The sequence below is a fragment of the Dipodomys merriami genome, unplaced genomic scaffold, assembly GCF_024711535.1.
Source record: "Dipodomys merriami isolate MVZ:Mamm:240054 unplaced genomic scaffold, mDipMer1.0.p SCAF_28, whole genome shotgun sequence".
Lineage (NCBI taxonomy): Eukaryota > Metazoa > Chordata > Mammalia > Rodentia > Heteromyidae > Dipodomys > Dipodomys merriami.
In genome coordinates this window covers 11,883,951-11,911,848 of record NW_027204270.1, presented here as the reverse complement: position 1 = coordinate 11,911,848, position 27,898 = coordinate 11,883,951, and the positions used below count along the sequence as shown (strand labels likewise).

The following is a 27,898-nucleotide window of genomic DNA, read 5'->3' as shown; positions in this document are numbered from 1 at the left end:
ATCCTCCTTGGAACCCACCAACCTGCTAATGAGAGAGCTGATTACCAGGACATTGGAATAATATTTACCATTTAATAATGCTTTCACTTTCCACCGGTCTTAATGTTTTGTTTCATGTCATCTTCACAGCATCCTTCAGATACTGGAGATGTGGCCATTTAGAAATGAGAAAACAGGCTCGGGGTTTATCCTTGCCCAAGTTCACCCTGCTGCTAGCAAAGTCTTTCTGGCTCTAAAGCTTACTTTGTTGTTATTGTTGTTTAGTTTTGTTGTGGGTCTGAACTCAGGGCCTGGGCGCTGTCCCTGAGCTCTTTTGCTCAATAATAGGACTCTACAATACCCCTTCCGGTTTTCTGGTGGTATATTAGAGTTAAGAGTTTCTTGGGGCCTTTTCTGCCCAGGCTGGCTTCGAACCAACAGTCCTCAGATCTTAGCCTCTTTAGTAGATAGGATTACAAGGGTGAGCCACCAGCGTTCTGGTTTCTAAGGCTTATTTTATTTTCATTATGTGATATTGCTTCCTATGAGAAAATAAAGGGAAAAAATTTAGTATTTCCCATACATTTTGATACATTCCATTCAGGCTTTAGAACAACACTGACAAGTTTAGGAATTTTCATCATTTCATATAGCTAATTTCAGGGAAAATCAGAAGTCAAACTGACAATTTTCTAATTCAAAACTTTTTTTTTTTGGTCCGGTCGTGGGGCCTGAACTCAGGGGCTGCGCGCTGTCCCTCAGCTCTTCAGCTCAAGGCTAGCGCTCTATCACTTGAGCCACAGCGCCACTTCCGGCTTCTTTTTGCTAATGTGGTGCTGAGGAATCGAACCCAGGGACTCATGCATGCAAGGCAAGCGCTCTACCACTGAGCCACCACCTTCCCAGCCCAAAACTTTTTTTTATTTTTCATTCTTCTATACTATTCAACCAAATACTGACTGGAGATTGGTGTTTTCTTCTAGAAGTTTATGGTCTAGCTGAAGTTTGTGTCTTCTTAGCCACAAGCTTAGATCAGTATTTGTATAGCTGAAGGCTTATCCCACTCACTCTGCTGCAGAATTCATGGAGGGACAGCAATGTTCTTCTGCAATGTTGAGGAGCTTGGAAAAAAAGAGCACATGAACATCTGTCCACATTGTTTCCTTTTCTTAGCTTATGTTGAAGGGATCATTTCAACCATACTTATTCATTAGCTATATGTAGCTGATGGATATAGAGAGTATCCTAAAGGAGGGATAAAGGCAAAGAATATTGGTTCACAAATTGAGAGATGGGTGGCACTGGTAGGTGAAGTGAAGAGCTATGGTGCATGTTTTCATACTGATGGGGACAGGTGTATGCCATAGTTGTTTGGGCAGAAGAAAGAGCTTGATGCTCTTTCTTTGCAAAGGAAAAAGTAGGAGAGATAAAATGATTTGCTTTGTCGGAGTGTTTGAGAAAGGAGCCTCTCCTAGCTCGTGATACAAATGTGCCCCTACAAGGAAAGAGGGGATTAATAGAGCTGGGGCAGGAGTCCTAAAGCTACTTTTTCTCTCTTAATTTATTTCTTATTTATCTTTCAGCTCCCAGGGTTGCTAGAGCTCCTTGTGGAGTACTTCCGTCGATGCCTGATTGAGATTTTTGGCATTTTAAAGGAATATGAGGTGGGTGACCCAGGACAAAGAACACTACTGGACCCTGGAAGATTCAGTAAGGTGTCTAGTCCAGCCCCCACAGAAGGGGAGGAAGAAGAAGAACTTCTAGGTCTGAAACTAGAGGAGGAGGAGGAGGAAGAAGAAGTAGTTGAAAATGATGAGGAGATGGCCTTTTTGAGCAAGGACAAGCCAGCTTCAGAGAATAGTGAGGAGAAGCTAGTCAGCAAGTTTGACAAGCTTCCAGTAAAGATTGTACAAAAGAATGACCCATTTGTGGTGGACTGCTCAGATAAGCTTGGGCGTGTGCAGGAGTTTGACAGTGGCTTGCTACACTGGCGGATTGGTGGTGGGGACACCACTGAGCATATCCAGACCCACTTTGAGAGCAAAACAGAACTGCTGCCTTCTCGGCTTCATGTGCCATGTCCCACAGCCTCCCGGAAACATGTCATCACAGAGGGCACAGTAGGGACGACAGAGCAGGAAGGGCCCCCTCCTGATGGCCCACCAGAAAAACGGATCACAGCCACCATGGATGATATGTTGTCCACCCGCTCTAGCACATTGAACGAGGAGGGAGTTAAGAGTGCAGAGGCCACCAAGGAAAGCAGCAAGTTTCCATTTGGCATCAGTCCAGCACAGAGCCACCGGAACATCAAGATCCTAGAAGATGAGCCCCACAGTAAGGACGAGACCCCACTGTGTACCCTTCTGGACTGGCAGGATTCCCTTGCCAAGCGCTGTGTGTGTGTCTCCAATACCATCCGAAGCCTGTCATTTGTGCCAGGCAACGACTTTGAGATGTCTAAACACCCAGGGCTGCTGCTTATCCTGGGCAAGCTAATCCTGCTGCACCACAAGCACCCAGAACGGAAGCAGGCACCACTGACTTACGAGAAAGAGGAGGAACAGGACCAAGGGGTGAGCTGTAACAAAGTTGAGTGGTGGTGGGACTGTTTGGAGATGCTCCGGGAAAATACTTTGGTCACACTCGCCAACATCTCGGGGCAGTTGGACTTATCCCCATATCCTGAAAGCATTTGCCTGCCTGTCCTGGACGGACTCCTACACTGGGCAGTTTGCCCTTCAGCTGAAGCCCAGGACCCTTTCTCCACCCTGGGCCCCAATGCCGTCCTCTCCCCCCAGAGACTGGTCTTAGAAACCCTCAGCAAACTCAGCATCCAGGACAACAATGTGGACCTGATCCTGGCCACACCCCCCTTCAGCCGTCTGGAGAAGTTGTACAGCACCATGGTGCGCTTCCTCAGTGACCGAAAGAACCCAGTGTGCCGAGAGATGGCCGTGGTACTGCTGGCCAACCTGGCACAGGGGGACAGCCTGGCAGCCCGTGCCATCGCAGTGCAGAAGGGCAGCATCGGCAACCTCCTAGGCTTCCTTGAGGACAGCCTTGCTGCCACACAGTTTCAGCAGAGCCAAGCCAGCCTCCTCCACATGCAGAACCCACCCTTTGAGCCAACTAGTGTGGACATGATGCGGCGTGCTGCGCGTGCGCTGCTAGCCTTGGCCAAGGTGGATGAGAACCACTCAGAGTTCACTCTGTATGAGTCAAGGCTGTTGGACATCTCGGTGTCACCACTGATGAACTCATTGGTTTCACAAGTCATTTGTGATGTACTGTTTTTAATTGGCCAGTCATGACAGCCGTGGGACATCTCCCCTCCCTGTGTGTGTGTGCGTGTGTGGAGAACTTAGAAACTGACTGTTGCCCTTTATTTATGCAAAACCACCTCAGAATCCAGTTTACCCTATGCTGTCCAGCTTCTCCCTTGGGAAAATGTCTCTCCTGTTTCTCTCCTTCCTCTCCCCCTCACACCTTTCTTTTCCTCATCCTCACCTTGCCCCCCCCCCCCTCAGGACCCTACCCTATTTGAAAAGACAAAGCTCTGCCTACATAGAAGACTTTTTTTATTTTAACCAAAGTTACTGTTGTTTACAGTGAGTTTGGGGAAAAAAATATAAAAAATAAAAATGGCTTTCCCGGTCCTTGCATCAACGGGATGCCACATTTCATAACTGTTTTTAATGGTTAAAAAAAAAAGGAAAAAATACAAAAAAAAACTCTGAAAGACAAAAAGGTGACTGCTGAACTGTGTGTTGTACATTCACAATCTCGCGGGAGCCGAGAAGTTCGCAGTTGTGAGCATACCCTGTTCACTGGAGAGGCCTGTGCAGTAGAGTGTAGACCCTTTCATGTACTGTACTGTACACCTGATACTGTAAACATACTGTAATAATAACGTCTCACATGGAAACGAGAGAAGACGCTGGGTCAGCAGCAAGCTGTAGTTTTTAAAAATGTTTTTAGTTAAATGTTGAGGAGAAAAAAAAAAAAGGCTTTTCCCCCAAAGTATCATGTGTGAACCTACAACACCCTGACCTCTTTCTCTCCTCCTTGATTGTATGAATAACCCTGAGATCACCTCCTAGAACTGGTTTTAACCTTTAGCTGCAGCGGCCGCGCTGCCACTCGTGTATATATATGATGTTGTACATTGCACATACCCTTGGATCCCCACAGTTTGGTCCCTCTCCCAGCTACCCCTTTATAGTATGACGAGTTAACAAGTTGGTGACCTGCACAAAGCGAGACACAGCTATTTAATCTCTTGCCAGACATTGCCCTTCTTGGTGCGATGCTGTACAGGTCTCTGTAAAAAGTCCTTGCTGTCTCAGCAGCCAATCAACTTATAGTTTATTTTTTTCTGGGTTATTGTTTTGTTTTGTTTTTCTTTCTAATCGAGGTGTGAAAAAGTTCTAGGTTCAGTTGAAGTTCCTGATGAAGAAACACAATTGAGATTTTTTCAGTGATAAAATCTGCATATTTGTATTTCAACAATGTAGCTAAAACTTGATGTAAATTCCTCCTTTTTTTCCTTTTTTGGCTTAATGAATATCATTTATTCAGTATGAAATCTTTATACTATATGTTCCACGTGTTAAGAATAAATGTACATTAAATCTTGGTAAGACTTTTGTGAGACTTTTTATTGTCTTTATTTAAAGGCTTGACCTTCCCTTCCCTTCCCTTCCCTTCCTTTGCCTGCCCCCCACCTGTTGAGTTCAGGACCTTGTGCTTCCTTGTCTTGCTTGCTTAGCTGGTGTTCTACTACTTAGGCCATGCCTCTGTTACTTTTTTTGTGTGTGAAAATACTGTACAGAAGGGTTACAATTACATGGCAAGATAATGAGTACATTTCTTATCAAGCATTGTAGCCTCCTCCTTTGTTAACCCTTCCCATCCTCCCCCCGTATCACTGCTTTTTGTTGGTTATTTAAAGATGGAGTCTCAGGGACTTTTTTTGCCCTGGCTAGTTTCAAATCTTGAGCCTCCCAGTGTCAGCCACCTGTGTGGCTAGGATCTCAAGTGTGAGCTGCTTGTGCCCAGCCATATTCTACTTGTAATCTCCACAGTAAGTTTAAATTTAAGAAATCTCTGAGATTATTTAGCCTCAAAGAGTAAGTTCTGGAATTAAAATATATAATGAAATAATTCATAGCTTGGGGAAAATAAAACTTTTGGAAATGGTAAAGGTAGGCTCTGTTTTCTTAGGAATTATTAACAATAAAGTCGCTGGGCATTGGTGGCTCATGCCTGTAATCCTGGTTAGTTAGGAGGCTGAAATCTGAGGATCTTGCTTTGAAGCCAGCCCTGGTAGGAAAGTCCACGTGACTTTATTTCCAATAAACTACTCAGAAAAGGCTAGAATTGGCACTGTGGCTTAAGTGGTAGAACGCTAGCCTTGAGCACAAATTGGCTTAGGGACAGTGCCCAGGCTCGAGTTCAAGCCCTAGGACTAGCAAAAACAAAAACAGTATTCATTTATTTACTTGAAGGTACCCTCCATCTCAATCGTTTATATCACCACACTGGCTCTTTTCCAATTCCAGACTATTCAGATGCTCTTGACATCCCCAATTAATTCGAACATGTAAAGGCTAAAGTACCTTGTTTTCTTAGTAGAAGAAAGTCTAACCTTCCATTGTGTAGCCAAAATAAAATCCTTGATTCATTTCCATATCTATTTACTATCCTTCAGAAAATCTTCAAGCACCTTCCCTCACACTATAGTTTGAGATACAAGCTCCAAACTAGCTTTTCTGCTTTTCTTTGCCTGCTTGAACCTGCTCTTGATACAGCAACCAGAATGACATCTTTCGTTCTTACTTCAGGTCACAGTCCAGGGCCTTAAAATGGCATACTAGACCCTCAGTTATCTAGCTGGCTGCTACCCTCCCAGCACCGTATCTTATCCCCCACATTGCTCACTCTACCACACAGGAGCTGTTTCCGCCTTGGGTCTTTGTACTTGCAGTTCCCTCTACATAGAATACTCTTTCATTACTCTTTGATCAGGCTCAAATTCCATCCCCAGTATCAAAAAATGAAAGTGATGGACAGCGCTCAGGCCCAGAGTTCAAGCCCCATGACGGACAAAAAAAAAGAAGAGTGATGAGCAAGCTCAAAGACAGAGCCTAGTCCCTGAGTTCAAGTCATAGGACTATCACAAAGGGGGAAAAAAAAAATCTTCCTGGTCACCTTATTTAAAATAGCAATCTGCTTTTCTGCCTTATTTCCCTTCTCTTTCTTAGGGTTAGCATTTTTTTATTTTGTCAGTTGTGGGGCTTGAACTCGGCCTGGGTGCTGTTCCTTAGCTCTTCAGCTCAAGGCACATGCTCTACCACAGTGGCCACAGTGCCAGTTCTGGTTTCCTGGTGGTTAGTTGGAGATAAGAGTCACTCAATTTCCTTGCAAGTGGGGCGCCAGCGGATCACGCCTGTAATCCACTCAGGAGGCTGAGATCTGAGGATCACTGTTCAAAGCCAGCCCGGGCAGGAAAGTCTGTGAGACCTTTTTTTTGGGGGGTGGAGGAGTCTGGTTGTGGGGCCTGGATGCTGTCCCTCAGCTCTTCAACTCAAGGCTAGCGCTCTACCACTTGAGCCACAGCGCCACTTCCAGCTCTTTTCCTTTTGCTTATGTGGTGCTGAGGAATCGAACCCAGGGCCTCAGGCATGCAAGGCAAGCGCTCTACCACTGAGCCACCTTCCCAGCGCTGTGAGATTCTATCTCCAATAAAACCACTCGAAAACCGGAAGTGGCATTGTGGCTCCAGCGGTAGAGCACTCGCCTTGAGCTGAAAAGTGCATGGACAGAGCCCAGGCCCAGAGTTCAAGCCCAACGACCAGCAACAACAAAAAATAAGAATTTCCTTGCCCAGGCTGGCTTTGAACCATGGTCCTCAGATCTTAGCCTCCTGAGTAGCTAATATTACAGGTGTGAGCCACCATCGCCCAGCTTTTGTGTGTGTGTGAGTACTAAGGTTTGTACTCAGGGCCTTGTGCTCTAGCTTGGCTTTTTCACTCAAGGCTGGCACTCTACCACTTCAGGCCTTTTGCTGATTAATTAGAGATAAAAGCCTCACGTACTTTTCTGCCTGGCTGGCCTTAATACCTTGATCCTCAGAACCCAGCCTCCTGCATTGCTAGGATTACAGGTAACAGCTTCTGAGATGTTTTTCTTTATTTTTTGTTGGTTGTGGGGCTTGAACTTGTCCTGAGTGCTGTCCCTGAGCACTTTTGCTCAAGGCTAGCACTCTACTACTTTGAGCAATAGCTCCACTTCTGGTTTTTGAATGGTTAATTGGAGATAAGAATCTAACAGGGATTTATTTGCCTGAGCTGGTTTTAAACTGTGATCCTCAGATCTCAGCCTCCTGAGTAGCTAGGATTCTAGGACTGAGCTACTGGTGAGTGGCTGAGATGTTTTTATATACTGCAAGACAAAGTAATCCTACAACTGCCCTGTGTGATGTCAGTTTACAGTTGAAGAAATAGGCTGAGGGACGTAAAAGGCTTGTTTGTTTATATGCCAACTAAGTCCCATGCTGTTCCCATTCCCAGTGTATCATATTGCTTGTCCTGTCTAGATGAGAGGATATCAAGGAGTAATTGAATCTAAAGCAAGCAAGGTGTTTGTGTGTATGTGTCTGTTGCTTTTTGCTGGGGGGGGGGGGGGGGGAGCGGTACTTGGCATCCAAGATAAAGAATTTCAACCAATTGCTCATCAAACTACATGTGGCTGTTAATATTTTGGTCAGGTACTGAAATGAATAATTAGTATTTCTCTATTCAGAGGGGAAATCCTTTATCAACCAAGATGACTTTGTAGGCCTTTTCTGGAAAAAAACAAAATGGAAAACTTTTCATATGTACATTTTGGTAAGCAATGTTGCTGATGGGTATTTTTGCTATGGGCCTCTTGAGCTCCCATTTTCTAATCTAGAAAGTGCATTTCTGGGCTGTGTGTGAAGCATTACCTAGGAGTTTGGTTTCCTTGGTTCCTTTCATCTGCTCTCTTGCAATGCAGAGGAGCCTAAGCCTGGTCTCTAGTTTCTAACTGGAGTTACCAAGGGCAAAAGAACTGCTAACCACTGAGCTGTGAGTAATTTGCCTTTGAGAAGTAAATAGAACCTTGCCAGTAGAGAACCCAGGGGTGTGTCCAGTAGTTCTTTTCCCAGGCTCCTCCTTCCCCAACCCACAAATGACCTTAACCTTCTTTCATGGCTGAACAGCAGCCAAGTCTAGCCTAAACAATATACTCACCCTCATTGGCTCTTTTACTGGCAGCCACTGCCACTCCTGAGTGGCTAAGGCCTTCCCACCAGGCGTCTCAGTGGAGCTGAAGGATTTCTTACTACTGGAAGACTGGTTAAGAGTGTCCATAGACTTAGAATCACTAGAGACTGACTCCTGCTCTTAGAAGCAGGGAAAGGTATTTGACCTGGAGCAGATAAACATCCAGTGATCTTTGTCCATATCAAGAATGGATGCTTTTTTGCTAAATGTTGAAGACCTAAAATTGGTGTTGCTTTACATATCAGGAAGGATATAAATGTTACCTATTTTATCTACGATGAAAAGAAGTAATGAAGTGTTAGTAAAGCACAGCTGCTACCATCATGGTATTAGTCTAGCTTACTAACAATTGATAGGATCAGAAGCCATTGTGGCTACTTTTGGCCCACAAAAATATGACCTCGGGGCTCAGAAGATGGCTCAGTGGTAGAGCGCTTGCCTTGCATGCATGCGGCCCTGGGTTCAATTCCTCAGTACCACATAAGCAGAAAAAAAAGCCGGAAGTGGCGCTGTGGCTCAAATGGTAGAGCGCTAGCCTTGAGCTGAAGAGCTGAGGGACAGCACCTAGGCCCAGAGTTCAGGCCCAGGACTGGACCAAAAAAAAAAAGAATATGGCCTCGGACCCAACACCCAAGATTAAGGTCACCTACTCCAATCCCTTAGGATAGGAATTGTGGAAAGTTTAGTGTCTGGAAACTAAACCAGTGAGAACACACACACACACACACATGCTGGGCTGTTTGTCCTCTGGGCCTGAAGCCAAGGCCTTCTGATGTGGAAGCAGTCAATTTCAAAGAGGTATGAGTGATCAGACTGTTGCTGAGAAATGTATTGTACATGAGAATTCCCTAATTCTTCTACCACTTCCCTCTCCCTCTTTTCTGTTTATGGAGTTAAAACAGCCCATCCTTGAGCTGGGAATGTGGTTTAGCGGTAGAGTGCTTGCCTAGTATTCCTGAAGACCTGAGTTCCATTCCTCAGCACCACATAAACAGAAAAAGCCAGAAGTGGTGCTGTGGCTCAAGTGGTAGAGTGCTAGCCTTGAGCAAAAGCAGCTCAGGGACCATGCCCAGGCCAAGTTCAAGGAGAACTGGCAAAAAACAAAACCAAAAAACAGCCAGCCCATCTTTAATGAGCACTTTATGCCAAGGACCATAATCCTGTGAGGGCAAAGCCTATCTTGCTCAATAGTACATCCCTATTTTCTATCACTTAGTAGGCATTCTTATATTGTTGAATAAATCAAATAAGATATGGAATTTAATGGAGAAAAGGATAGGTAGGTGCTATTAAGACCTAATATACCATGGGTGGGGGAAGGGTGGGGGGCGGGGAGAGAAGAGAAGGAAAGGATTGTATCTGGGCATTGTTAAAATAACATGTGGTTATAGAACTAGCCTGGAAGGCTAAAAACCTGACTTGAAATTTCCTCACCACCATCTTCGTGTCTTCAGGACCTTTACTTCCCCTTTGTGAGCCTATAAAATAAAAGTAGCAGGTTAGATTGACTTTGCCAGATCTTTTTTGTAGGCACACAATGTGCAAGGCACTGAGTTGCTTTGTTTTGTTTGTTTTGTGGAGCTAGGGATCAAACCCTGGGCTCCATCATGGAGTTACATCCCCTGCCTAAAGGCACTATTTCAAGTTGAGAATGCTTTTGTGAAGAAAACACCCACTGAATAGGGGAATGGGCTAGCACCAGGTGGCAGTTGTGGCAGAGTAGTCTGTGAAAGTATCATCCCTATTGAGACTGGCCAAAGGATAGTGATAGTAGTGTTTCAAGTAGAGGAAATAGCTAGAATACAGCCAGGCAAATTCAATGAACAGAAATACTGTAATCCTCTTGAATTTTTAAGATTCTAGGAATCTTAATGCTTTCTATTGCTCAGATTAGGGATTTGTAGTGTGAAACTGGTTCTTAGTGGTATATGTATTTGCTTTTAGTAGGAGCAACTGTGAGGTGTAGTCTTTCTGGAGCCATGGCTGGCTCCCTTGCTTTCTACATTTCTCTGTTGATGCAGGCACCATTTTAGCTGCAGACTCTAAAAGCATACTGTAGAGAGCAAGAGCGGTCCCTCTCTCACCTCTCACTCAGCCTTGTAGCCCTAGAAACCCCTCCCATCCCATCCTGCCACCTTCCAGTCTGAAGAGCCAGGGTGTGAAGGCTTTGAGAACACAAGATTCAGCTTCCTGGTTTTCCTGTTGGAGCCCGAGCCAGAAAATGAAACAGGAAACAGCAGAAGAGGAGGGGGTTGGGTATCAGGGAAGGAAAGGAAGGAGAAATTTCAGGAAAGTAGAGCTAAAGCTCTGGACAAAGTTCTACCTCTTGGCCTTTTTTTAACAAAGATTTTTGAGAGAACTCAGTGTTGACAGAGCTCTGAGAATCCCTGTCTCCCTATCTCCCACCACTAGCCCGTGTGCATTCCCAGAGCCAGGACGGTTGGTTTCTGTTTTGTCTTTGCAAACAGAGCTGCCTGAAGCCTCGTAAGCGTCTAGAGATTCAAGTCACAGCCTTGGGCCCAGTCACAAGTGTGGCCCATGCTTCGCCGTATCTTTCTCAGGTCTCTGGAGCTGAAAACCCGGGGAGACCAGCCCCCCCACAACCTCCACTTCCCCACCCAGCCACTCAAATGGGCCTTGTACTTTATCTACCTTACACACAAGCCAATATGTAGGGGGCAGTTTAGGTTTCAGGGCCTGAATTGAGTTATAAACCATCGAAAGACACAGGTTTCCCCGCCCCAGCCCACCCCCTGGCCGCCCCAGAACTGCTGGGGGCTACTTTTCTTTGCTGGGAAGAGATAGCAACCATCTCTTTGTTTCCACCCACTTTAGGCACTGAAGTGGGAAGATAAACTCCTCCCTCCGCCGGGGCTGTGGCCAGAAGCGAACCCAGACCCTAGCTGCTGGGGGGGGGGGGGGGGGCAGGTAAATGAAACCGCAGGAGGCTTTGGACTCCTGAGAAACCAGAGCTCCCCCCCTCCCAGCTCCACGGAGAACGATTTATGATCTGTTTCCTTTGAGAAGGGTGCAAAGTTGTTCTAACCGTTTCCGTTCCAGGGGTGCCCACCGGCCGCTCCTCCCCGGCAGACGGTTGTGCTAAGTTAACTTCCTTTTTTTTTTTCTTTTTGGCTCCACTTCCTACAACAGACACTGTGTGCTTGAGTGGCAGGAGCGCGGGGTCCGCGCATGGGCGGGGCGGGGTCCGCGCCGGGGTCCGCGCATGGGCGGGGCGGGGTCCACGGGGGGCGGGGTCCGCGCGGGAGGGGCGGGGCGGGGCCCGCGCCGGGGTCCGCGCGGGTGGGGCGGGCCCGCGCTCCGGTCAGGACCGGGGGGCGCCGGGGGAGGGAGGACCCCCACGTTCCTCACACCCAGCCGGCCGGACGCCCGCTGCTTGCCACAGAAACCCCCCCACAGACTCCTTTTCGAGTATTCCGAGAATACCCGTTGTGTGCCCAAGCCTGTGCCGAGCCGAGCGGGCTCCGGCAAGCGCAGGGCTCTGGTTTCGGTGACGGGCCCGCGGGGCAGGGGGCAGCCCCCCCCCCCAGTTACGAGCCTCGGCTTTCTTGGGGGACCCGCGTGAACGCCCGCCATGGAGCTGGGACCGGAGCACCGACTCCGAGGCGGCAGCCCTGGCGTTCTCTGCAGGCGCGGAAGGCGCCTGGGAGGAGGGCGACGTGTGCGAGGCGAACTCCTCAGGTGTCACCGAGGCGGAGATAACTCCTCAGGTGTCACCGAGGCGGGAAGGTACGACACGGAGCGAACAGCGCGCCGGGCCGTCCTCCCCGCCCCCACATTCGCCCGGAGTCAACATGGCCGCCGCGCAGGGAGGCGGAGCGGCTCCGAGTCCGGGCAGGAGCGGGGCGGGACCGACGTCGTCGGAGCCAGGGCGCAGGCGCTGAGTGCTCGGGACCCGGATGGAGGTGCTGAGGATCGGGCCCTGTGAGGGGAGATCGGGAAGGGAGAGCTCGGAGGACAACCCCCTCCTCAAACTCTGGAGTATTGGCGTTGTGGGTAGAGAGGAAAGCTGCGAGACGGAGGTCGAGAGAAATGAGGCGGGAGCGGCGAAGAAGCGCGGAGCCCCGCCCCTCCGCCATAGCGGCCTCCGGCGCCGCCTCTTCCTTTACGGCCTCCCGCCCTCGCCTGCTTCCGGCCCTGTGGCTGGTCCCGGCCCGCCGGCTCCCTCGGGACCAGCCTGTTGGCCGTGGCTCCCTCGGGTTGAGGGTCGGTGATGCCCTGTCCTTGGTAGGGACTGTGTCTGGAGCGAACGGCCCAGCACGGCCTTCCGGGCTCGCTGGGGCCGGCAGGAGGCAGCCTGGTCTCCGGGGTGACCCCTCGAGGCCTTGGGCCCTGCGACCCTGGGCCCGGCATGGATGTCAGGCTGACCCCGGCGGTCTAGAGCTCCGTCTGAGCAGGCTTTCCCCGATTCTCAGGGCCCCGTTACCCCAGGCGTTGCCAGAAGTGCGTGATCTGTACCATTGGAGGACGTACTGGGCCCGGCGTTTATAATCCTGGCTGGGGATGAGGTTTCAGAAGCGTCGAATATCTCTTTTAAGTAGTCTTGGGTGTATCAGTTGGCCTCCGTGAGCCTCAGTTTTCACATCCATAAAATGGCGATGGTAATTATACTGGCCGCATAGTGTCTAATGAGATCTCTGGAGCCTGTGTGTCTCACGGGAAAATAATAAGTGAAGCGAGTTCGTTCCATAAGCGTCTTACAGTTGAGTCTGATTTGGCAAGGGGCTTGTTGAGGAGTGAGGTTGGCAAATAAGAGAAATCGGGCTTTTTGTTTTGTTTGCTTTTTTTGTGTGTGTGGGCCACAAATCGTGGACGTTGAGGCCAGAGCTTGAGTCGATAGAGGAAGAATGCAAGGCTGTTCAAGAGACTGAGGTGGGTTACAAGCTTTCTATTCCCGACCTCATGTCTGCATGTGGGAAGGGAAGTCCAGGAAAGGAAAAACAGTGAATTCACCCTGGTCAGAGAACTGTGAAGTTGGGTGTGCGTGTTTCTGAGGTTTCTCTAGATTTAGCGAGTCAGATGTTGGAGATAATGGGTAGATTCATAAAGTCCCACTGCTTCCAGTTTTTCTCAAGCTTGCCTTTAAACTGAATTGTCAAGAGCAAACCCACGTGGGAGTTGAGGGCCCCTCCCTTCCTCCTGGCTTCCTAATGAAGGAATAAGCAGCGGGCGCCCCCTTGTGCCAAGAAAATAGTACTGTCACTTAGTCGACCTTGTTCCCTTTCTGGAGTACTCCCACACGCTATGGCTTCTGTGACTTGTCACGTTTTTTATGATGGAGGCAGGATACTTGGAGCGGTGATTGTTTATCTAGACGCAGCAAGCTTGTGGTGCAGTTTCCTGTCCCTACCGTTTCCAGTCGTTTAGAACACAGATGAGTCGTAAGGTGCCTGCTTATGTGCTAGGTGTTACATAAAAGTCCCTGCCCTTAAAAGCAACTTAAAAAGCAATAATGATGAGGACAGCAAAGCACAGAGTACTGAGAGCATAACACAGTCTAGTGAAAAGTCAGAGTTCCTAAGGCCTTGATAGGTTAACATGAAAGAGAAAAGAGAATTCTTCAACCCTTATTGTTCCTAAAGTCTTTTTTTCTTTTAGGCATAGTCCACCCCAGATCAGTGAGCTGCTTCTAATGATCTTATCTTCCTTTTTGATTTTCTAGGAGCCACTGCTAACTTTTAACTTAAACAATTGTAAAATAAGCCAGGCGCTGGTGGCTCATGCCTGTAATCTTAGCTACTCAGGAGGCTGAGATCTAAGGATCGCAGTTCAAAGCCAGCCCAAGCAGGGAAGTCCATGAGACAATTAACAGCCAGAAAACTGAAAGTGACACTGTGGCTTAAGTGGTAGAACACTAGCCTAGCTGAAGAGCTGAGGGATAGCAACCAGGCCCAGAGCTCAAGCCCCATGACCAAAAAAAAGTAAAATAAAAAGCCAGGTACCAGAGCCGGGCGCTGGTGGCTCACGCCTGTAATCCTAGCTACTCAGGAGGCTGAGATCTGAGGATCGCGGTTCAAAGCCAGCCCGGGCAGGAGAGACCGTGAGACTCCTCTCTCCAATAAACCACCAGAAAATCGGAAGTGGCGCTGTAGCTCAAGTGGTAGAGCGCTCGCCTTGAGCTGAAGAGCTGAGGGACAGCGCCCAGGCCCAGAGTTCAAGCCCCACGACCGACAAAAAAAAAAAAAAAAAAAGCCAGGTACCAGTGGCATACACCTGTAATCTTGACTACTCAAGAGGCTGAGATCTGAAAATTACAGTTCAAAGTCAGCCCAGGCAGCAAAGTCTGTGAGTCTTGTCTTCAGTTAATCACAGAAAATGCTGGAAGTGGCACTGTAGTCCAAGTGGAAGAGTGCTAGCCTTGAGTGAAAAAGCACAGGGGCAGCACCCTGGCTCTGAGTTCGAGTTCAGGACCAGAAAGAAATAAGTAAATTGTAAAATAGCCAGGTGCTGGTGGCTCATACCCATAATCCTAGCTACTTAGGAGGCTGAGACCTGAGGATCGCTGTTTGAAGCCATCACGTGCAGGAAAGTCCATAAGAATCTGCAATTAATTAACAGACAAGCCAGAAGTGGAGTGGTGGCTCAAGTAGTAGAGTATTAGTCCTGAACAAAAAAAGCTCAGAGGCACCCAGGCCCTGAGTTGAAGCCCCAGGACCAAGAAAAAAAAAATTGTAAAATAATGCTTTAAAGTGCATTCTTTGCCTCAGAATGGCTTTTAATTGTTCATACTTTTGCTGCCACTGAGACAAACAGATGAGAAATAAGTTTTCTCAATCCCTTGTAGTAGGCTCAGCCTTCACCCTACATTTATTTTAGCAAGGGGAGCTGGCTGAAGTCCTGCTGAGTGGCGGTTTTCTTTTCCTTCTCCACTTAATTTAACAGACCAGCTGAACACACATCAGAGAGCTAAGCTGGCCTGTGTAGTCATTATGGGCTTCTAGTATGGTTCTATGCCCCACTTTTGGGACTTTGGTTTGGGAGCTAGTTTATTATTCTGGGCAAGAGAGAAAGGGCACACACCAAATAATAGCAACCACAGTGTAGACTTCTGTAATACTTCACACATTAGTCTGTTTCATCATTGTGATAATTTTGTAAGATAGGCAAGGAGATTAATCCCATTTATACATAGTATGGAAACTCGTGACAAAATCAGGACTTGAACCTGTGTCTACAGTTCCTACATAGGAGGAGCACTCATTGTGCTTTTAAGAGTCTTTTTGTTTTGCTTTGTTTTTTTGGTTGGTTGTGGGGCTTAAACTCTGGGCTTGGGTGCTATCCCTCAGCTCTTCAGCTCAAGGTGAGCGCTTTACCACTTGAGCCACAGCACCACTTCCAGTTTTCTAGTGGTTTATTGGAGATAAGAGTCTCACAGACTTTCCTGCTCGGGCTGGCTTTGAATTGTGATTCTCAGATCTCAGCCTCCTGAGGAATAGCTAGGATTACAGGCGTAAGCCACTGGCGCCCAGCTTCTGTTAAAGGTTTTCAGTGAGATTAGTTTTCCTCCTTCATGCTTGGCTATGTGAAACTTGTCCTACAAGAATACAGTGCTTCCAATACTGTGAATTTCCGGAAATTAAGTAATCACTTAATCACAATCAAAAAAAAAAAAAAAAAAAAAGAACCTTGGGGAAGGGAGGGAGGGAGGGGATGGTAGGGAGAAAACAATGGAGGGGGTAACAATGTTCAAGAGGAAGTGTACTCATTACCCCACTCATGTAACTGTGGCCCTCTGTATAGAATCTTTACAATAAAAAAATTAAAAAAAAAAAAAAAAAAAAAAAAAAGAATACAGTGCTTCACAGTGACACCCAGTGGTCCCATGTGTCAAGACATTCTTCCGGTTTGGAAGCAAGGGGTTACTTTTGCCATAGAATGCTGAGGGGGAAGGGGTCTCCTTTGAAGAATGCTTTCAGTAATTTACTTTTGATCCATGTGTGACATGTTCTTCCTTAGGTTTTGGACTTAGAAGCCTGAGGAAGCACTGTCCTGGTAGCAACACACTTGAATTCCTATTGGTGGGAGAATGTGGCCCTTGAAGCCATCCCAGAAAGAAGTTTTGCGGTTTGCCATCAGCTGCCGTGTTCTGACTCTGATACTGCAGGTCAGTGTCTCATCCTTTGTTCTGAACATGCAGTTGTTACCTGCCTGGGCCAGGCAGGAAGACTAATTCACATTTCTCACAGTGCCCTTCCATGTGATTATAACCTTAGCGACATAAGCTTTATAGCCAAATCATGGGTAGGAATCTTAGTATTATTTCCTTGTTTTACACGTGAAGTTGCACAAGCCAGAAAGGTTAAATGGATTTCCCCAAAGCTACATAGCAAGCTAAAGAAGGGTCAGAGTTAGCTAGATCCCAGTTTTCCTTTCTGAACTAGTGGTCAGAATTGTCTGATGTGCTGGGCATGGTGGCTCACACCTGTAATCCTAGCTAAGAAGGAAGCTGAGATCTGAGGATCACTGTTCAAAGCCAGCCCAGGCAGGAAAGTCCATGAGACTCTTATCTCCAATAAACCACCAGAAAACTGGAAGTGTTCCTGTGGCTCAAGTAGTTGAGTACTAGCCTTGAGCTGAAGAGCTGAGGAACAGCACCCAGGCCAAGAGTTCAAGCCCAGGACCACCAAACAAAAAAAGAATTGTCTTATGTATTTCCAAATCAGAGATGCTTTCAGGAGGGCTGGGAAGGTGGCTCAGTGGTAGAGTACTTGCCTTGCATGCATGAGGCCCTGGGTTCGATTCCTCAGCACCCCATAAGCAGAAAAAGCCAGAAGTAGTGCTGTGGCTCAAGTGGTAGAGCGCTAGCCTTGAGCAAAAGCAGCTCAGAGACAGTGCCCAGGCTCAGAGTTCAGGCCCCACGACCGACCAAAAAATAAATAAGTGTCTTCAACCTGGAGCCCTGGATTATCTGTGACTATCACTCCAGTCTCATTCGGTTTTACTCACTCGGAAGTGGCCTGATAAGGAAACTAACCAAAAAACAGAGCTTTTAATATGGAGCTGGGAAGCCAGGCGCTAGTGGCTCACGCCTGTAATCCTAGCTGCTCAGGAGGCTGAGATCTGAGGATCTCAGCCCGGGCAGGAAAGTCTGTGAGACTCTTTATCTCCAATAAACCACCAGAAAACTGGAAGTGGTACTGTGGACTCAAGTGGTAGAGCGCTCGGCTTGAGCTGAATAGCTGAGGGACAGTGCCCGGGCCCAGAGTTCAAGCCCCACGACAACAACAACAATAACAACAAAAATATGGAGCTAGGCTGGCTTGGTGCAATGGAACATCTGTAATCCCAGCTACTTAGGAAGTGAAGATCAAGAAGACCATAATTTGAAGCCAGTGCTAAGAACAAGTTAAGAAGACTCCTCCTCAGGGCTAGGAAGGTGGCTCAGTGGTAGAGTGCTTGCCTTGCATGCCTGAGGCCCTGGGTTCAATTCCTCAGCACCACATAAGCAAAAAGAAAAAAGCCAGAAGTGGAGCTGTGGCTCAAGTGGTAGAGCGCTAGCCTTGAGCTGAAGAGCTGAGGGATAGCACCTGGGCCCAGAGTTCAGGCCCCACTACTGGACCCAAAAAAAAAAAAGAATTTTTGAATTGTCCTAGGTAGGGTGTGTTTTTCTTTTTCTTTTTCTTTTTCTTTTTTGTTTTTTGTTTTGGTTAATCATGGGGCTTGAACTCAGGGCCTGGGTGCTGTTCCTCAGCTCTTCAGCTCAAGGCTAGTGCTTACCACTTGAGCCACAGTGCTACTTCTGGTTTTCTGGTGGTTAATTGGAGATAAGAGTCTCATGGACTTCCCTGCCTGGGTTGGCTTTGAACCGTGATCCTCAGATCTCAGCCTCCTGAGTGGATAGGATTACAGGCATAAGCCACAGGCGCCCAGCTTCTTTTTCTTTTTTTTTTCCTTTGGCCAGATCTGGGACTTGAACTCAGGGCCTAGGCACTGTCCCTGAGCTTCTTTAGCTCAAGGCTAGCACTCTACCACTTGAGCCACAGCGCCACTTCTAGCTTTTTCTGTTTATGTGATACTGAGGAATCATACCCAGGGCTTCATGCATACTAGGCAAGCACTCTACCACTGAGCCACATTCCCAGTCCCCATGTTTTTCTTAAGTGACTGGCAATACAATGAGGCACTAAAACATTTAACATGAATCAGTAAGTTCTGTCTCATTGTCTCTCCTTCCTCACTACTCCCAGCCTTAAATCTCACATCATTAGGTTTTTTGTTTGTTTGTTTGCTTTGTTGGTCAGGCTTGAACTCTGGGCCTGAGCGCTGTCCCTTAGCTCTTCAGCTCAAGGCTAGCGCTTTACCACTTGAGCTACAGCGCCACTTCCGGTTTTCTGGTGGTTTATTGAAGATAAGAGTTTCACGGACTTTTCCTGCCCAGGGTGGCTTTGAACCGCGATCCTCAGATCTCAGCCTCCTCAGCTAGGATTACAGGTGTGAGCCACCAGCACCCGGCATGTCATCAGGTTTTATACCACATCACCCTTCATTGTTTCTGTCATCTCCATCAGTTTAAGTTATTCCTTGCAGTTTCCCTGGCACACTCTTTTGGCACTACTTGTGATCATGTCTTTGTAATTTCAATATTAATATACAGATGGGCTGTAATCCTATCTAACTCAGGAGGCTGAGATCTAAGGAATTTGGTTTGAAGCCAACCAGCATTGGGCAGGAAAGTCCATGAGACTCTTATTTCCAATTAGCCACTAAAAAACCAGAAGTGGAGGTGTGGTTCAGGTGTAGAGCACCAGGCTTGAGTGATAAAGCTAAGGGACAGCACCTAGACCCTCGGTTCAAGCCTTAGGATCAGCACACACACAAAAAGTTACATCTATAGCCTGATCACTTCTTTCTTTAATGATCTTTGTCTCACCGTTCTCACAGTAATACCAGGACCTCCACCTCCCACCCAATAATAGAAATATTAAGCATTCTAGTCTCTGCTCACTATTTTCTGTCTTTGCAGGATACTGGTATTACCCCAGCTCTAAAAATTCTCCACCTACTCAGGATATTTTTTTTTTTTGTCAATGTAATGCATCTTGAACTCTGGGCCTAGGCACTGTCCCTGAGCCCTTTTGCTGAAGGCTAAAGGCTAATACTCTACCTCTTGAGCCACAGCTCTACTTCCAGCTTTTTGTGATTAACTAGAGATTAGTCTCATAGACTTTCCTGCCCAGGCTGGCTTTGAACCACATTCCTCAGATCTTAGCCTCCTGAGTAGCTAGGATTCCAACAGCACTTGGCTCTTCTCAGGATTTGTAATCCATTGATCCTACCAGTTTCACTGTTGCTCATCTGCTCTGCTCTGTGGCTTCAACAGCCTTTCTTACCTAGTTAAGATTCCATCATCCATCATGGTAATCATTCCCATGCGCGCGCGCGCGCACGCACGCACGCACGCACACACACACACACACACACACACACACACACAATTCTCTTGCTCCCCTTTCCCTGTTTTATTCCCTAGACAAAAGCCCAACATTGGTTAAATTTAGCTCTCTTCTTCATCCATTCCTGCACCTACCCAGAAAAAACTGGTGAACCCTACTAACTACTCTGCTGTAAGTCACTAGTGCTACATAGAACTCTTGGTGTGTTTCTGTAGCCTGTGCATTCTCCTATGCACTCTCCCATTCTCACAAACTTTTCTTCACATCAGAATCACCTAAGAGTCTTTAAAAAAGTTAAATTCAGGGCTAAAAATGTAGCTCAACAGTAGTGTGTGCTTGGTATGCATGAGGCCTGTCACCAAAATAAATGAAACTAGGCACTACCCCCAAAAAGCTGGAAGTGGATATGTGGCTCAAGTGAAAGGGCACTAGCCTTGAACAAAAGAAGCTCAAGGTTAGCTCCCAGGCCCTGAGTTCAAGCTATAGAACTGGCACAAACTAAATCAATTGAAACCCAAAGGCCAGCTTTGGTGACTCATACCTGTAATCCTCGCATTTCAGGTGGTCGTTGCCACATCCATCACCTTCATTACAGAATGGGGGTGAACTATCCCTTAAGGCTAGCTCCTCTACTTGTCTAGCAGATTTCATCATCTATTCCCTGCCCCGCCATTCTTTCCTTTCTCCTTCATACTTTTCACTAGATTATTCCAAGTAACATACAAACATTTATTGCCCACCTTAAGTAAATTCTGTCAACAAGCACTAGTGGCTCACAACTATATTCTTAGCTACTCAGGAGTCTGAGACCTAAAGATCACGATTCAAAGCCAGCCTGGTGGGGCTGGGAAGGTGGCTCAGTGGTAAAGCGCTTGCCTTGCATGCTTGAGGCCCTGGGTTCGATTCCTCAGCACCCATAAGCAAAAAACAAGCCGGAAGTGGTGATGTGGCTCAAGTGGTAGAGCGCTAGCCTTGAGCTGAAGAGCTGAGGGGCAGCGTCCAGGCTCAGAGTCCAGGCCCACCACTGGACCCAAAATAAAAATCAAAACAAAGCCAGCCTGGTCAGGAGAGTGTGTGAGACTCATCTCCAACTAACCACCAGAAAACCAGAAGTGGAAGTATGGTTGTTCAAAGTGGTAGAGCAGTAGCCCTGTGCAGAAAAGCTCAGGGACAGCTTCCAGGCCCTGCATTCAAGCCCCACAACTGAAAAAAAAAATTAAAAAGTAGCTGGGTGCTGTGGCTCACACCTGTAATCCTAGCTACTCAGGAGGCTGAGATCTGAGGATCACGGTTCAAAGCCAGCCCGGGCAGGAAAGCCTGTGAGACTCCTATCTCCAATAAACCACCAGAAAACCGGAAGTGGCGCTGTAGCTCAAGTGGTAGAGTGCTCGCCTTGAGCTGAAGAGCTGAAGGACAGCGCCCAGGCCCAGAGTTCAAGCCCCACGACCGACAAAAAAAAAAGTAAAAAGTAAAGAAAAATTATCCTTATCCCACATTATGTTAGATGTTCTACCCCACTTCTCTGTTCCCCTTTGTAGTAGAATTCAAAATCAGTGTTTGAAGATTTAGAATATAGCTCAGTAATAGAGCAGGCACCTAATATGATGAAAGCCCTAAGTTTGAACTTCAGCATTGAATATCTATATATATCATCTGTGTGCACTATCTTCAGTTTTCCTTTTCCCATTCTCTGTTGAACCCAGTCTGAGAGGTTAATCTCCTCCAGACCTCAGTGAAACAAGTCTAGTCAAAATCACCAGTGGCCGTCACATTGAATCATGTGGTTAGTTTTCAGTCCCATCTCAGTAGCATTTAACAGAGTTGGTCACTCTCATTCTTCATCTGGTTCTAAGACACTGTGCTCTCATGGGTTTTGAGTATCCAGGGCTCCATCCTGGGGTCTCTTTCCTCTGCCTGCTCTTCTCTCTTCAACAATCTCTTCAGTCGTCAGATCCTGTACTTACCCTTCCATCTCCAGCTTTGTCTCCAGCCAGTTTTCTTTTCTCACTTGCAGACTCATGCGTCTCACACCTGGGTTTGTAATCTAGTGATTATACTCATTTCACTGACATTAGAGTGTCCATCTCAGATTTAAAAACTAGTCCAAAAGTAAGCTTCAGATACTATCCCAACACAGCTGTTTTTTGTTTTTTGTTTTTGTTTTTGTCAGTCATGAGACTTGAACTCTGGGCTTGGGTGCTGTTCCTCAGCTCTTCAGCTCAAGGTGAGCACTCTACCACTTGAGCACAGCACCACTTCCAGTTTTCTGGTAGTTAATTGGAGATAAGAGTCTCATGGACTTTCATGTCTGAACTGGCTTTGAACTACAATCCTCAGATTTTAGCCTCCTGATTAGCTAGGATGACAGATGTGAGCTACATGCTCCTGACAGCTGTTCTTCTTTTATGACATGGTAATTTTCTTTCAGTTACTGAGCCAAAATCCTGCTTTTTCTTTACTCCACAGGCCCTCTTCAATGCCATCATCCCAGATCACCAAGCAGAAGCCTTTTCTCCTCCCCGCCTGGCACCCTCGGGTTCTATGGACCAGCTTGTGGAAGGGCTTCTGGGTGGCCTCTCTCGCTGGGACGCAGAACACTTCCTGTTCATTGCTGAGCATGGCTACCTCTATGAGCACAACTTTGCCTTCTTCCCTGGCTTCCCTTTGGCCCTTCTGGTGGGATCTGAATTGTTGAGGCCCTTGAGGGGCCTACTGAGCCAGCGGAGTTGCCTGTTGATTGCAGTAGCCTTGCTCAACTCCTTGTTCTCTGTGCTGGCTGCAGTCACCCTTCACGACCTGGGCTGTCTGGTTTTGCACTGTCCTCACCAAGCTTTTTACGCAGCACTGCTCTTCTGCCTTAGCCCCGCCAATGTTTTTCTGGCAGCTGGCTATTCAGAAGCTTTATTTGCCCTCCTCACTTTCAGTGCCATGGGGCAGCTGGAGAGAGGCCGAGGCTGGACTAGTGGTCTCCTCTTTGCTCTTGCTACTGGGGTACGCTCCAATGGGCTGGTCAGCGTTGGCTTTCTTCTACATTCTCAGTGCCGAGCCTTTGTTTCTTCTTTCCTGGTGTTAAGCCTGGTGAGACAGTCCTTTAAGCTGATGGCTTCTCTGTGCCTGTCTGTGCTCACAATTAGCCTTCCCTTTGCCTTCTTTCAGTATTATGCCTATACCCAGTTTTGTCTGCCAGGCTCTCCTCACTCCATTCCTGAACCCTTGGTGCAATTAGCTATGGACAAGGGCTACCGGATTGCAAAGGGAAATCTGCCGCCGTGGTGCTCCTGGGACCTTCCTCTCATATATAGCTACATCCAGGATGTCTACTGGAATGTTGGCTTTCTGAGATACTATGAGCTCAGACAGGTGCCTAATTTTTTACTGGCTGCACCTATGGCTATACTGGTGGCCTTGGCAACCTGGACATACGTGACCACCCATCCTTGGCTCTGCCTTACACTTGGGCTACAAAGGAGCAGAGACAATAAGCCCCATCCTGGCTTCCTCAGTCCAGGGGTGTTTGTGTACCTGGTCCATGCTGCAGTGCTGCTGCTCTTTGGAGGACTGTGCATGCATGTTCAGGTGAGGTGGGTTCCCACTGGGATAAGGATGGGAATATAGATAACCCCAAGGGCAGGGAAGACAGCTAACGTCTCCCATTTGAGTGACCTGTACTTAATTTGATCATTCAACTCTGAAATTTTTCTTTGTGCCAAACCCTGGGTCAGAACTCTGAGGATGAAGCATAAATAACAAAATTACTGCCTTGGTTGAGCTTTGTGGTATAAGCAGGGAAATATACATTGAACAGATACAATTATAATACAGTGGGATAGAAGGCTAGCTGATCTGAGATTAATTAAAAAAAAAAAAAAAAGACATTGGGTGCCAGTGGCTCATGCTTGTAATTCTAACTAAGCAGGAGGCTGAGTCCTGAAGATCTAATTCAAAACCAGTCTGGCCAGGAACGTCCATGAGACTAAGGAATTACCAGAAAAGCCAGAAATGGAGCTGTGGCTCAAGTGGTAGAGCACAGGCTCCAGGATTGGCACACAAAAAAAAGCCAAACTGGAGGAACGGCCCAAGTAGAATGCTAACTGAGCAAGAAGGTCTAGGATGAGCATGAGTCCAGGAGTTCAAGACTTTGTACCAGTATACCTCCCTTCCCTAAATGACCGAAGCAAAAAGGGCTTGAGGCATGGCTCAGTACCTGTCTAACAAGCATGAAACCTTAAGTACAAACCCCAACACTACCACCACTCAAAAAATGAAGAACTTGGGCTGGGAAGGTGGCTCAGTGGTAGAGCGCTTGCCTTGCGTGCCTGAGGCCCTGGGTTCGATTCCTCAGCACCACATAAGCAAAAAGAAAAAAGCCGGAAGTGGCACTGAGCTGAAGAGCTGAGGGACAGCGCCCAGGCCCAGAGTTCAGGCCCCATAACCGGACCCAAAAAAAAATAAAATAAAAATTAAGAACTTTATAAAAAGCAGAGAAGGGGAGGCTTAGACTGTGGCTTAGTGGTAGAGTGCTTGCCTAGTATGCATGAGGCCCTGAGTTCAATTCCTCAGTACCATATAAACAGAAAAAAAACAAGAGTGGTGTTGTGGCTCAAGTGGCAGACTGCTAGCCTTGAGCAAAAAGAAGCTTAGGGACAGTGCCCCAGGGAGTAAAGCCCCAGGACTGGCAAAAAAAAAAAAAGGAACATTCTAGGTACGTGGGTGGGCATATGTAGAGACATGTAGAGACATGAAGAAAGGACATGAAAGGATCTGATTGGATTGAAGTGAAGGAACAGGCACTGAGGACATCCAGAGACCTTCCATCATACACAGATCAGAGCTACCCAAGTTGGCTTCTTGAAGTACTCTGAAGTAGACAGGTGTTGTTTTGAGAGAAGCTCCTTGTCCAGTGCTGCTACACAGATCAGAGCTACCCAAGTTGGCTTCTTGAAGTACTTTGAAGTAGACAGGTGTTGTTTTGAGAGAAGCTCCTTGTCCAATGCTGAAGAGAGTCCAAAGAATTAGGAGGAGTTTTACCTTACATCGTTGTTGTTTGTAATCTTGGCCATTACATCCCAGTTTCAACATCCCCCGAGGAAGGTTCCCCCTCCCCCCCACCCCCCCTTTGGTCTGAGATAGGGACTAGAACTTGGTACTTGACGTGTTTGCTCATTGGCTAGTGTTCTACCAATTGGGGCAAACCTCTAACCCTGCGAAGGAAGTTTTTTGACTACAGGCTAAGCAACATTTTCCTGTTGGAGGCATGCATTGGTGGTTTGTGAAGTTAACAGTTGTGTTCATGAGAGGCACTTGGGAAATATGAAGTAGCATTCTGTGCAGAGTATCAACCAAGCACGGTTTCCGGGGTGATGAGGTTGGCTGTTTGGAGGCTTGGCAACTTGGCTGTTAACTTCTGTATAGGAGAAAGGTTGAACTAGCAGATCGGTTGCCCCTTTCCCTCTGCTGGGTCACTCCAGTGCCATAAAGGAGCCTCCTTAGAGTTATAATTCACTGGCTCTGGGCTAAAGTTAGACCCCAAAGTTTGTAGTATTGATTGGCCCATTATTATGCTGATTAGCCTGAGACTATTATCACACACATCTTTAAAAGGCAGATCCTCCACTCGGCTGAATTGTTTTTCTGGCACAATCTATTTCTAGTCATGGAGCCATGAACCAACCAACAACAAAAAGGTTGATAGGCTGGTCCAGCTCAATACTCCAATAAATATGTGGGTTTTTCCCTTTTTATGATTTCTAGGTTCTCACCAGATTTTTAAGCTCCTCCACTCCTATTGTGTACTGGTTTGCAGCTCACTTGCTTCAGGATCAAGAGCCACTATTGAGATCCCTAGAGACAGCATCTTCAAAGCCCTATTCAGAAGACTCTCCACCAGGACAAAGGGTCCCTAGAAATTCTATCATGGTACTTTTATACAACTGGAAAACCTGTTCTCCAGTTACACAATACATTTTAGGCTACTTCCTAACGTACTGGCTCCTGGGACTGCTCCTCCACTGCAACTTCCTGCCTTGGACATGACCTGGAATCCCAAGGGACAAGCTGGAAGCCAAGTTAACTCAGGGTTTAAAAGTGAAGACACAGCTGGGCACCAGTGGCTCCTGCCTGTAATCCTAACTACTCAGGAGGCTGAGATCTGAGGATCGTAGTTCAAAGCCAGCCCGCAGGAAAGTCCATGAGACTCTTATCTCCAATTAACCACCAGAAAACCCAGAAGTGGCGTGGTTCAAGTGGTAGAGCACTCTCCTTGAGCTGAAAAGCTGAGGAACAGTACCCAGGTCCAGAGTTCAAGCCCCACGACCAAAAAAAAAAAAAGAAGGTGAAGACACACTGGGAGTGTGGCTTAGTGGTAGAGTGCTTGCCTAGCATGCATGAAGCCCTGGGGTTGATTCCTCAGTACCATATAAACAGAAAAAGCCAGAAGTAATGCCATGGCTCAAGTAGTAGAGTGCTAGTCTTGAGCAAAAAAAGCTGGGGACTGGGACAGTGCCCAGTCCCTGAGTTCAAGCCTCAGGACTGGAGAAAAAAAAAAACAAACTTTATCTGAGAGGCTGGTGATAATACAAGATGTTGCAGGCTTGGACCATATGGTAGCAGTAGGAAAATGGGACCATCGTCTCTAAATGGGATAATGTTTCTGAAGATTTTTTTTTTACAGCAATTAAACAATTCTTAGTTAAATTTGCATTGAATTACAGTTTACAAATAGTAGGGACAGGGGGCTGAGAAGTTGGCTCAGTGGTAGAGCGCTTGCCTTGCATGCCTGAGGCCCTGGGTTTGATTCCTCAGCACCACATAAGCAAAAAGAAAAAAGCCGGAAGTGGTGCTGTGGCTCAAGTGGTAGAGCACTAGCCTTGGGCTGAAGAGCTGAGGGACAGCGTCCAGGCCCAGAGTTCAGGCCCCACAACCGGACCCCCCCCCAAAAAATAGTAGGGACAGTGGGTAGTGTCCAGTGGTAGAGTGTATAATGTCCTAGTTATTGATCCCTAGCATGAAAAAAATTGGTGGGCTGGGAAGGTGGCTCAGTGGTATAGTGCTTGCCTTGCATGCATGAGGCCATGGGTTCCATTCCTCAGTACCATATAAGCAGTAAAAGCCAGAAGTGTTGCTGTGGCTCAAGTGGTAAAGTGCTAGCCTTGAGCTGAGGAGGTGAGGGACAGCGCCCAGGCCGAGTTCAGGCCCCACAACCAACAAAAACAAAAAAGTAATAGCTGGGTGCTGGTGGCTACTAAGAAGACCAACATCTGAGGATCACAGTTCAAACCCTGTCCTGGTAGGAAAGTTCATTTGAGACTCTTCACCAATTAACCACCTAAAAAAGCTGCAAGTCGACCTGTGATGGTGCAAATGGTACAATGCTAGCCTTGGGCAAAAAAGGGACAGTACCAAGGCCCTGAGTTCAAACCCCAGGATCAGCACACACATTAAAAAAAAATCTGATAATAATTTGAAAAAAGTCAAGCTAAAAATGTGGTAGGAGCTCTACGTTCTGATTTTCTCGAAAACTGCATTTTCCTGTAGTCAACTTGGTCGAGTCTCAGACTTAATCACGTATTCTGAAACTAGGGAAGTGATGTTATTCCTTGGAGGATGCTCATAGGTCCTTTTTAGCTCCAAAATCTTGACTGCTCCCTCATACATAGAATTATGTGAGCCAACACATACTTATGTGAGCCAGCGCTGGTGACTCACGCCTGTAATCCTAGCTACTCAGGAGGCTGAGATCTGAGGATTATGGTTCAAAGCCAGCCATGGTAGGAAAGTCCGTGAGACTTTTGTTTTGGGGGGGTGTCCGGTCATGGGGCCTGAACTCTGGGCCTGGGCGCTGTCCCTCAGCTCTTCAGCTCAAGGCTAGCCCTCTACCACTTGAGCCACAGTGCCACTTCCGGCTTTTTTCTTTTTGCTTATGTGGTGCTGAGGAATCAAACCCAGGGCCTCATGCAGCAAGGCAAGCGCTCTACCACTGAGCCACCTTCCCAGCCCGTCTGTGAGACTCTTATCTCCAATAAACCACCAGAAAACCAGAAGTGGTGTTGTGGCTCAAGTGGTAGAGTGCTAACCTTGAGCTGAAGAGCTGAGGGACAGCACCCAGGCCCTGAGTTCAAGCCCCACAACCGGCCCCAAAAAAAGACATGTGGAGGCTCAAACATTATTTTGGAGGTATCTCCCATTTCTCCTTTCAGTGAT

At 47.2% G+C, this 27,898-nt stretch overlaps 2 protein-coding genes across 8 annotated transcripts in view; both read left to right on the top strand.

The window, feature by feature from the left end:
- Arid1a (AT-rich interaction domain 1A) overlaps positions 1-4,628 on the top strand; it is a 108,399-nt gene extending 103,771 nt beyond the window's left edge. For both annotated transcript variants that reach the window (XM_070037552.1, XM_070037551.1), the window contains exon 20: positions 1,563-4,628. In XM_070037552.1, coding sequence (XP_069893653.1) covers positions 1,563-3,293 — 1,731 coding nt within the window. In that variant the 3' untranslated portion in view covers positions 3,294-4,628. The remainder of the gene's footprint in view (positions 1-1,562) is intronic.
- Positions 4,629-11,647: 7,019 nt separating this feature from the next.
- Positions 11,648-27,492, top strand: Pigv (phosphatidylinositol glycan anchor biosynthesis class V). Of its 6 annotated transcripts, none has more exons than XM_070037547.1 (4): positions 11,648-12,035; positions 16,263-16,410; positions 22,166-23,275; positions 25,451-27,492. In XM_070037547.1, exons 2-4 carry the CDS (start codon positions 16,333-16,335, stop codon positions 25,730-25,732), a joined length of 1,470 nt encoding a protein of 489 aa, XP_069893648.1. In that variant the 5' UTR covers positions 11,648-12,035; positions 16,263-16,332; the 3' UTR covers positions 25,733-27,492. The 6 variants fall into 6 exon arrangements, with proteins under 6 accessions (XP_069893648.1, XP_069893649.1, XP_069893650.1 ...); XM_070037548.1 differs by lacking the exon at positions 11,648-12,035 and adding an exon at positions 12,060-12,211; XM_070037549.1 differs by lacking the exon at positions 11,648-12,035 and adding an exon at positions 12,225-12,512.
- The last annotated feature ends 406 nt before the right edge of the window (positions 27,493-27,898 follow it).

Bases quoted from the DNA above. Each gene is read 5' to 3' on its own strand.
- Pigv (XM_070037547.1), top strand. From the start codon at position 16,333: ATGTGGCCCTTGAAGCCATCCCAGAAAGAAGTTTTGCGGTTTGCCATC. The intron at 16,411-22,165 runs GTCAGTGTCTCA...TTTACTCCACAG, and splicing joins TTCTGACTCTGATACTGCAG to GCCCTCTTCAATGCCATCAT. The intron at 23,276-25,450 runs GTGAGGTGGGTT...TATGATTTCTAG, and splicing joins GACTGTGCATGCATGTTCAG to GTTCTCACCAGATTTTTAAG.